Consider the following 10,997-nt stretch of genomic DNA (forward strand, 5'->3'; position numbering starts at 1 on the left):
CCTTTTTACCTTTCGTTATGCTATATAATGCAAAGTCCACTTCCTCTTTGTATTGCGACAGAACTGATAGACGGAACTGTAAACTACAGTGTGTCTCTGTGTTGCGAAATGAGGTAATTTAGGTATCATGGTCAAATTAGACAGAAGACCACCACACCTCTTTTCCCCGCAGAAGACAGAGGTTTCATTTTTCTCCTTATCTGAAATGAACACCAAAACAATAGATTGACCACCGTGTGCGAAGTCCGTTTTTCCTCCACTTTGCTAAATAGCTGCCTGAAACGATTTGACTCCTGTTAATACAGTAGCGATCACAGCTAAGAGCTGGGATTTATCTATAAAGCCGCGACACCAGCTTGCCAACCATTCAGAGAACAAGCTAAGTGGTTTGTGCATTACACTGCAATAATACCTCATATAGCGAGATCAGTATGCTGTTAACTCCAAAACAGAGTGCTAAAATCCGCGTGTACCCGTAATCAAACAAAGGCGGTGAAGGACATTCCCCTCTTTTGCAAGGGACCGCAGTTCTTTGTGTCACTGACGACTGTAGCTGGGTTGCTGCAACGCCCGCTACCGTGTTCTGTAATAGCTTAGCTACTTGTTAGTATGTAAACAAAGAACACTAAAAGAGAAGTGAAACCCTGCTAACATGACATGTTTTTTGGCGTTTCATACACTGCATGTCATCACTTGACAGGAATCGATCATATCCTGAGTCAGGCAGAATTGATCAAATGACATCACGCGCTGCCTAACGCACCTGTGCTATCTTACAGAAATACTCGCAAGTTTCTGCAATCACTAAATTGTACAGCAAATCTTACGCAAAATCATCGATGCAATGAGAAAGATTATGTTATCTAATTAGGTAGCTACTTCATTTTGTTTTGAGACACAACCTGATATGCTATACCTTAGGCTACTGTACATGAGCAACACCCACAAAAACGGCAAAGCACGCCTTTGTCAACTCCCAGATGTATTTATATTTGGAAAAATATTGTTCCCAGAATACAATTATTGAATGGTAGCTACAACCGGAGCCAAAAAAACAGGAAACACCCAAAACTGCTTGGCGGCAGACAAATATTGCAAAGGTCGGCAACAATTCTCACATTTAACCCCCACGAGGCGACTATTCCGAAACGCCTCCAACGTTACCTTACCTCAAAGAGACCTTGACACAACAGTCGTTTTGTGACGCCATTCTGTCCTGTTTCAGGGCTTGTCTGGTGAAAAGTACTTCAGTAAGATTATTCGTTTCGCTAAAAAAAGGAACATCCAGTGTTGTGTGAACCAAAAGCACGTCAGTGATTTGTCGGTCAGTTTAACAAAAACGCAGTCTTACAGCTAGGCATTGCCAGACCATCCTTCTCTCCGACCCGATTTTAGATTGCTATGATCGCTACCGTTCTTCAGTGTTTGTATGATGCATTGCAAGATTGTCTCTGCTTTCCTCCTTTTTCCTCATGCGCTGCAGTGACATCCTGCCATATGTGTGCTAAACGCTCATCTGAATTCACACACAGACTCAACGTCCTCCTTTCACATTGTATGCATGTAGTACGGTGCCGAAAACCAAGGGGGCGGGTGATGTCGCACTTCGATTGACAGAAACCCAGCCATTCAAACCGAGCATCCCCGCCCACCTGCAGCGTAATTGACCAATTCGAGCTTTCAGATGGTTTGCCGAAGGTGCATGGAAAAACGATTCGGGAAGGTACCTCGTCCAAGCCGGGCGATGTCACGGGCTGCAACATCTGAAACACATTAAACGCCCATAAAAAGAGAATGTTTCTCGGTTCTCGGGGGAGGTCGAAAGGGCTCGAATTTAACACCCGCGGGATCGAATGGTACACTTTGCAATGAATGGAACGCCATCCCCACGTGGATAGTGTTTAATATGAATGGTGCATGAATTGATTTATAGCAGGATATGCAAGTATTTCCCCACTGACTTTATAGTGACTGGTGTAATGTACTAGGAGATGGTTTGCTTGAGGAAAGAATGCTTTCATATAGTGGTAGGTATTTGGGGAGGTGTTTGAAAGAATAGTTAAGGCACCCAACTCCAGACCCAAATGTTGTATTATGCTGTTATGTAAATGGGCCTACGCCTTAGTACGTTACTTTATTTACCTCATTTTACTAGAGCTGAATTCGATCTGAACAAATGATTTATGGAATGTAAGAGATTAGAAATTTAAAGCATTGTAAAGAGTCACAAAAGTGAGTTGTTGTGAGTTCTGATATTTAGGCATAATATCATCATGTCATTTAGGTACAATGTTGCCAGCATTCGTAAACAGAGGAAAGCAGTGCTCTCCATGCGTCCCATGCCAAAACATACACACAGAGTCAGACACTGATCTCTGGGTCTGTGATGGAGTCAGGCTTCGTGACCCTAGAAGAGGTGGGGCTACCATGTGTTATCAGTGACCCAATGATTTCATCAAATCACAGCATTTTCCTTTGGCAACCAGAGTCTGTTGATTGGTTTATATGAGTCGGTGACTGACAGCTCCATCCATTATGGAGTTCATGACGTCTTACTTTCTCGTCACTACCATTTACTTACTGAATCGAGGGATGATTTGGGATTGACAGTTGGTCTTGTTGGTCACGATAATCCGGCCTCCAGCCCCTGACGTAAGCAGTTATTGGTTCTAGATGGCAAAGTGCTGGCGCCACTCTCAAACCAGTTTTCTCAAACCAAAACCGGCCCTCAAACTGCCTTGGTGGAAAAGGGGTAATTGACACCCCGGGTTAACATGTTTTGAGGCTCATCAAAAGTGCCGCTAACCCACATTGGGCTATGTCTGTTGATTATATCTACACCACTAGCTAAATGTTTAAGGATTACATTATGTGTCCAAAGTCATATGACACAAAAAAGCCTGTCACAAAATTGTGAAATGATTCATTAGAAACTATTAATAATTAGCTGTAATGTGATTGTGCAGTGTGGCCCTCTGTCTAGTGTGGTAGTATGATCAGACTCCTCTCAGTAGCCAACTCATTTAAAACACATTTCCGTTTCACGAGCTCCATACAGAGCTACCAATGATTGGTTTAAATCAATAGCTTAATGTTAGAACATACAATGGCCCCACCCATTTTGGAAATCTTTGGTATTTTTGGAATTTAAAATCTCATCCTCCCTGGATGTATGTGTCTTTGTGTCTTCAAAAACCAGGGCTCAATAAAAGGTGTTTCATTGGCATCATTCAATATGATTGTCTTGTATCTTGTAACAAAAAAACCATCTGAGGATGTTGCTGCGTTTCAGCTAACACACCCTGAGACAGTGCTTGGGAGTATCACAGTTTTTCAATAGGTGGAGTTAGCTAAAACTGTAGAGCATAAGGTGAAAGCATTTATTTGTATAAACCAAGAATGCGAGAACACAAAGGCTTTTGTTAGAGACTGTACCCACAAAGCTGGAACACCTTTTATATTTTTACACACAAAGCAAAGGTGTTGTACTTTTTATTCAGTGCTATTGGTCCTTGTTAGTGTGGAACAAAAGGCTCAGCATCATTAAGGGCTTTTGTCACCATTCAAGTTATTTTCACAGCTACACCAAAATAGCTCACTTAACCAGCACCACCCCTCCTCTCCTAATAAACTCCATGCTGTTTGCCGACCCCTCACTTTGTAGGGAAAAATCAGTCAATATTCATCCAAAAAAGGCAACCCAAGGATAATCAGCTAATTGCATCTGCTGTTTTGTCTAATGGAACTTGTAGTCTTCAGTGATGCGCACAGCATCTGCTCTGAAAGGATGCTGTCTTAAGGCACAGGCAGTTTTCATGCAGTCTGGCCTTTGCCAGCCTCACAGTAAATAATATGTGAAATGACCCAACTGCTTAGGGTGTGGTCCTCGAGTGTGTTCTCATGATTTTACATGGTTATCTCACTTATGTGATGCACTTGATTTATTTTCTTTGTAGGTTGTTCTGGATAAGAGCAGTTGCTGAACGACAAAATCTAAAAGTGTAAATGTAACAAATGTTTTAGGCAGCAGAACTGAGGACAGCTGTTAAAAGTGTGAGGGCAAGAATGAGCTATCTTTATGCTTGATTTAGAAACAAGCAGAACTGAACCATGAGCATGAACCTCAGAGCAATCAGAAAAGGTCCAGAGGAATAACAGCGTAGGTGTTAAAACACAGAATAAAATATAACTTTTTTTGTGTCTCTGAAAATCTTTGTGTTTATGACTCTCTGTTTTAGAACTGAGGCACTTAGTCCACATGAGCACAGAGCAAAGGGGGTTTGCCCTTAGAACAACACATGTCTGCTAGTGTGAGAGCTGGATTTCTCCACAACATGCAATAATATGGATCAGCAATTGCAACAAATTGTATGTTGCAATGCAACAAATGATTCCCCTAACAGGAAAACAAGGTGGTTCTGATTGGGATAACAGCATGGTTTGGGGATAGAGGCTGCAGTTCATGGGTGTGTAGCCACAGCACCCACCCAGACACACAAAAGTCAGATGTGTGACAATTATATAGAAACCACGACAAGCAACAACAGAAAAGTGGTCAGAAAACACCGGTCGCTAACTACGAGACGGCAGGAGAGAGAGGCAGGTTTAGATAGAGAGTAATAATTTCCCTGTCTTTATGCTTTCAAAATCCCTCCCACCCACGGTTTCTAAATTTTACTCCAAAATCCTAAGCTGATTCCAGTTCTTTAATAAACGTCTATGATTTCAAATTGAATAAGGATTACGTAACCACATTTAGCCCACTCACCCAACAAAGGGGATATGGGAAGCGCTACACAGCCAGCCAACGTAGACATTTCAGCCCACCCTTCACAAGATCCATTGATCCCATTTTTCAGAATACGATTGTGATAATTCTGCAGAGGTAGCTTGTGTTATCCACTGATTGGTGCAAGGCAAACATGAGGCTCTTTTCACATGAAAAAAATGAGCTAATGACGGATAGATAAACCGTTTTATGTGTTTTGCGATTGATAAGCAGCACTGCACCAACGCACCAGACAAAGACCCCCAGCATTCAGTTCGCCTCTGCTGTGTGTCACATGCCTGGGGGGTAGTAGGCTCATTTGTGTGGAATCAAGCCTCCCCACTGTGCACAGACAGAAAATGAACAGTCAGGCACAAAATCAGCTGGTTCTGACTTCATCTAGGTCAGTCTGCTACATCTGCCTCTGGGCTTAAGTCTGCAGACATACAAACAGAAGCACATACAAACACACACATTACACAATATCCCCACTTTCTTACAGGAATGTCTACTCAACCACCATCTGCAGTAAAAAATCTCCCATTAGCTCCAGGTTCTAATTAGCCAGAACGGTGCCCATGTCCAGCCGGATGATGATCACATATTTTTGAGGACAGCATGGGAAGGGGAGGGGGCATCGCGCTGTCCAGAGGGGTGATCTTCTGGGGCCTCTTTCAAAATACAGTATAATACAGATACACAATACAGAATCTGACAGCAAATTGTAAGAAATTCAGCCCCATGCCCTCGCCATTTGATAAGCACCTGGGGCCATCCTATGAGTAAATAAAACACAGGGAAAGCTTTTGTTTGGATAAGCCAAGGACCAGTACGCAAGATTACACGTGCATGTTACCGATGACAGTCAGTAAACTATTGAAGATTTCTGAAGTCATCAGCCCCAGCCACTCTAAATGCACCCTAAGGGTTACAGAGGAGAAGCAGACCCATTCTGTCCTTAACCTAGATGTGGGCAGCTGAGGGGGGTGGTCGAGGAGTGCCGGGGTGGCGTCTGTCCCGACAGTGTCTGATGTGGTTTCCTGAGGCCCTGTCGCGTGCCAGCGCACTCTACTTTGCTCAGCCCCTGGCTTCCAGATTTCACGCTGGGTCAGTCTGTGATGAGGAAGGTTGGGCCGGGGGGGGGGTGCACAGCCTTCAGGGGTTGAGAGGGAGGCTCTCTGCCTTCTGAATTTATATTGATTGCGTTCGTGCTGTGTTGCAGGGCAAGGCTGCTGTAGGCCGCCAGCAGAAAGCTTGCTGGGATGCTCTCTGGTCACTTTCTAAGACAAGCAGGGACGTCATGACTACCACTAACAAGCAGCACGATGAGCCAGGGGCCAAAGAGCAGGGCTTCATGAAGCAACTTACATGAGTATTGACCTCCAGCAAATTATGTGAATATCTATAAATACTGTTACGCAACAGTAGCTGTACGTGAGACAGAGTAAACCTTTGTGTTCGTGAATAGCCGACAGTGATTAAATCTTAATATTACCTCATATTTGCTCTTGTGACTTGGAGCACTCACCATTAACTGTTTCCACTTGGATGGTGGCCTGGGAGGTGCCTTTGCTGAGAGGGTTACCGTGATAAAAGGTACCAGAATGTCACACGCTGTAAAACTGAAAGGGCTTGATGCCATATGAACATCCTGTCAGGTGTTGGTCACCAAATCTCCTAGGCCCTGATTTGGGTGTGGACCTGCGCACCACTCCAAACACAGACAGTGCTATGTTACCATGGAAACAGACCCACGGAAGGATGGAGGGGGAAGATTAGGCTGAGACAGCAAAATAGCCTCAGTCGTGTAATGCTGATGCTTGCAGACCAGGCGAGGCTTGCTGGAAATGCTTTGGCGCTCACCTGGGGAAAGGCGCAAGTGACTTTGGACTCATCAGATTTTTTGCACAAGGGGGCCTGGCCATTGCAATGAGATCCCCTAAAACAAACCGATGCCAGACATCTGACTTCAGACTCCGAACGCCCTGATGTTGTGTTACTCATTACACTGAGTACATTCTGTTTAAAGGGTACACTTATCAGAGAAGCAAGTATTGGCTGCCACCGCAAGCGCTCTCCACTTTGTGGATGAAAATTGGATTGTTGCTTCGGAATAACCTGATTACACCCTGTCCGTCTACTGGTGCAGTTAATATGCTGTCAGCAAAGAGCGCCTCGGTTTAATAAAGCTGAGAGACTTATCCAAGAGTTTTCCCTGTGTATTGAACCGTGAGAGGTCACCCTTACCGAGACTGTATACGCAGGAGAATGGAATATAGCCAGGGAAATGATGAGGTACAGCCACTGTGGAAATGCAGGCATGGCTGGTCACAGATGATGGTACAGAGAGCTCCACCAGCTTTGGGTTGAGTCAGCTGGCCTGCACTGCTTTGCAGCGGACATCTCATTCGCCTGACTCCACTCATTTGTCCACTGACTGTAAATATGGGTGTGAAACTCATGCAATCCTGTCTTTGTCAGCTGTCTGGTCCCAGTCTCCCTATTGACCCCTCCCCCACACTCTCCCTTCCCCCCTGCCCTCACTATACCACTAGAGTCAGGTGGCCACTGAACCAGACACATGGGGTGTTTCAAACAAAGCAAACAGGCTTTTGACATTTTAGCATTGCATGGAACTACGACAGAATTTTAGTATGTTTATATGTCTGAGCTATTTTCTTGTAGCAGTAATCCGGTGTCATTTTGTTGGTTTATAGCTATACATGTGAGTTTTTTAAACTGTGGTATGATCAATCAAGGTTACGTGAAAAATTAAAGACAAAGCTCTAGCGCACCCTGGGGGTGAACAAATGTCTTTCGACTCGAACCGGACAAGTTTGCCGTATCAGTGTTTCGGTCAAAAGAAACCGCAACAACTCTAATTGTATTTTGTCGTCTTGTCAGAGGCGTTCACATATAAGAGGTGTAAGGATTTACATCGATTTAAATGGTTGCAGGGAAGACTTACAGTGCGATGAGAGACCATCTGTGTCAGTGTGCAACCGCGCGAGTATACAGAGGGACTCCCTGGGGTTCGGTGATAGAATATACTTAATTAACATGTGGCAGATTTGTGCGTGCCCTAGTAATCGCTAGGGGTTATCTGATATTACAAAATGCATTTAAGTCAATGCAGTGTGTTGGTTAATCACGGTCCCTCAGCGTGGAGATACTGCCCGAACATCTTCCGTGTTGCCGCAATACTACACTCCCCCCGGGAAAACTGTCCAAGAGAAATAAGCGCCCCGATACATCAACCAATTTTAGCGTTTGTTTGTTTTTTTCATCCAATTGAAAAAGTCACAGAGACTTCAAAAATAAAAATGACAATTTGCATCGCCAAGATTATTAACCACTAAAACCAATTTTCTTATAGTATCCAAAGATAGAAAAATATCTGGACAGTTATTTCTGTAGCCTATATATGTTTCTAAGCACCGTTTGAAATCATTAAAATGAAATATATATAGGCTACAGAAATAACCGCCCTAAACACCATCATCGTCATCATCATCATCATCATAATCATCAGTGGTGGTAACTGTATGAGTATTATTACTGGGTTAGAAATAAAATCTTCCACAGTTGCCTGTACCACGTGAACACACTAAATTCGAGCATATATGACATTTAGCACACATCATTCAAACGGCTATCTGTAGAAACAGATGGTGATTTTCGTCGTCCAGGAAGTGCTTGTGTGTTGGCTATTCATGAGAATAAGACAGCTGAGCGGCTGAATGGGACAGATGAGGCATTTATTGATATATTCGTCTAATCCCAAAGGACCACTGCATTGTCCTGTGTTGGTGTAGGCCGTTGATTTGCTTCATATTTCATGAGATAATATGTAAAACTCTGAGTTCCTGACAGCCAGAGCCGTCCAGCAACAGACATTTTCCTGACCCAAACGATCAATTGACCTGTCCTAAATAAATTTAAAGTCCAAATTTAAAGCATGCTTTAAAGTCCAAGTCACACAATAACCTGTTTCATTGTACCATGCTTTTTAAAGCACATTCGTTCGGAAAAGTAAACTTTAAAATAACGTGATTGTAAATTTAGCAAATTTATATATATATACATATGTGCTTGTGTGTGTGTGTTAAATAGCACACAGAAACAAACACAAGCAGAGAGAAATTAATCTTAAAAATTCGCAAGCTTTATTGATAGATGATATTGGTAAACATTTTTCAGTTTATAATACAATGTTTATGATAAAATGATTTTGTTTCATCAATATACCTACATTATCCCCGCGTCTTGCTGGGTTAAAACTTAACTACAATCGAAATTAAAAGCATTAATACATTTTACGACACAGGTATCAACAAATCACAATGGTTTGATCAGTCCTGTCCCTCTAAAACCTTTGAGATGATGAAAACTTTGTTCAAAATGTCCAGACACATTGGACATATTGCTCAATTGCAAAGAGATCATGAATTTTTCCGAATTGTGCTACCACCCACCTTGGTGAATGGGCTAAAAAGAAATCTGTGCAGGGGATGGCCACCAGGTGGCGTCCACGTGTGAGACTGACACTTTGCTCACACTGGTTCCGCGCTGACTGTCACAGCAACTCCCAATGAAGTGTATCCCCACCCATATGCTCCATTTTCTGACAAAAATCAGTATGCTCTAGAACTCCTAGTTAATTAGTTCTAGAACTAGTAAAGTGGTAAATTCTACAAATTATCTGATTTTGAGCGGAGACTACCTTAAAATAGTCAGACATATAATCCCACCGCTTTCAACTTCCTGCTCAAATAAAGGTCTTCAAATAACGATGTTCATCCGTTCACAGCTGATGTCCACACTCACGCATTGCAGACCAAAGGCCACTCAGAGCAGAGATCCAATGAAAGGCGTTCAGCTGTGAAGATTCACATGGAAGACCCCATAGACACACTTCTTCACATGGAAGAAGTATTATTAAATGTTTGTAAGATGTCTGGCAATATTAAAGCTGTTTTAAACATACAGAATATCCTTACTCTGTCGAAGACACATAAAAGTCCAAGAATTTGCGCATTTGTGTTACACTGTAATACTGCCACAAGAGGGCGCTATTGTTATAGAATAGATGTCGTTAAAAGGGGCATGGAGTAACCATACATATCTTTGAAGATCAAAGGGTCTACACCACACTCACGAGGAGCTGAAGTTCTGAGTGTATTGTACTACCCCCAGAAGGAGTATTTCTGGTCCTTGCCAGGTTGGGTGGCAGATAGAGTTCCTAATTGTGCACTATTGAGGTAAAACCCAAGTCATTCTCTATGACTTTATGACTATATTCACAGACACGTGTGCACAGTCAAGGAGATACCTAATCAAGCACACACATATGCACACACACAAACAGAGCAGCAGACAGTGAGTTCAGACAGCATGTGACCAGCAGAGACATTGAGACAGTTAGTGGGATAAAACCACAGATGAAATGCAACTGCACAGGCAAAGGCTTTCTTTGAATATTTATGAATGAGCTACTGTCTGACATTAAGTCTGATTGAAAATGCAAAGGCTGCTCAACAAGTTCACTGCCTTCGCTTCAGCTGAAGTGTTCAGGCACTTCTAAAACAACACTGTGTCTTTGATGTCTCAGTGCTCTTGCAAAGAGACAGCAATGTTCTGCCTGAAGAAAAATGGTTCTGGACAAAACACAATACACTTAGCATTCAGGAGAAATCAAATGTGGGTGTAACACCAGTTTTATTATGATTAGATATCTGGGTGTTCGTTTTCTCTCTCTCTCTCTCACACACACACACACACACACACACACACATTGTGATGCCAGGCTACTGGAAAATGAAGTTCATTAATGTGAGAGGAAGAAGGAACGGTTAGTTTTTTGGTACTCCATTACTTCAAGTTTAACCCGTCACAAAATAACGTTTAAATGACCTCAACCTGCTTGTCCATTAATAAATAATATACGTTTTGCCCACTTGGTTCATGTGCGGAGAGGAGCCAAGTTTCCTGCTATTCTATGCCTCAGGTAGGCTTACCATTAATTAATTATTCTATCGCGTTTTGCAAATACAATGGCAACACTTACAAATTAAGAGCATTACGAAAGACCCACTTTAACGTGTGGGTATTCATAGAAATATATGAAAATGATATGAGTAGTGTTCATGTCGCAGGACTTTCGAATTGCTTCTTTTTACATCCAAATCAAATGGTTCTGCCCTGGGATTGAGAAAACACAATTGTGCCC

At 42.7% G+C, this 10,997-nt stretch overlaps 1 protein-coding gene across 1 annotated transcript in view; it reads right to left on the reverse strand.

Moving 5' to 3' along the window:
- The window catches only part of kif21b (kinesin family member 21B), a 54,634-nt gene extending 53,117 nt beyond the window's left edge, over window positions 1-1,517 (reverse strand). The window contains exon 1 of the mRNA XM_036530591.1: window positions 1,170-1,517. Within this exon, the coding sequence (XP_036386484.1) occupies window positions 1,170-1,210 (41 nt within the window). The 5' untranslated portion in view covers window positions 1,211-1,517. The remainder of the gene's footprint in view (window positions 1-1,169) is intronic.
- Between the last annotated feature and the right edge of the window lie 9,480 nt (window positions 1,518-10,997).

Source organism: Megalops cyprinoides, chromosome 6 (genome assembly GCF_013368585.1).
Source record: "Megalops cyprinoides isolate fMegCyp1 chromosome 6, fMegCyp1.pri, whole genome shotgun sequence".
Lineage (NCBI taxonomy): Eukaryota > Metazoa > Chordata > Actinopteri > Elopiformes > Megalopidae > Megalops > Megalops cyprinoides.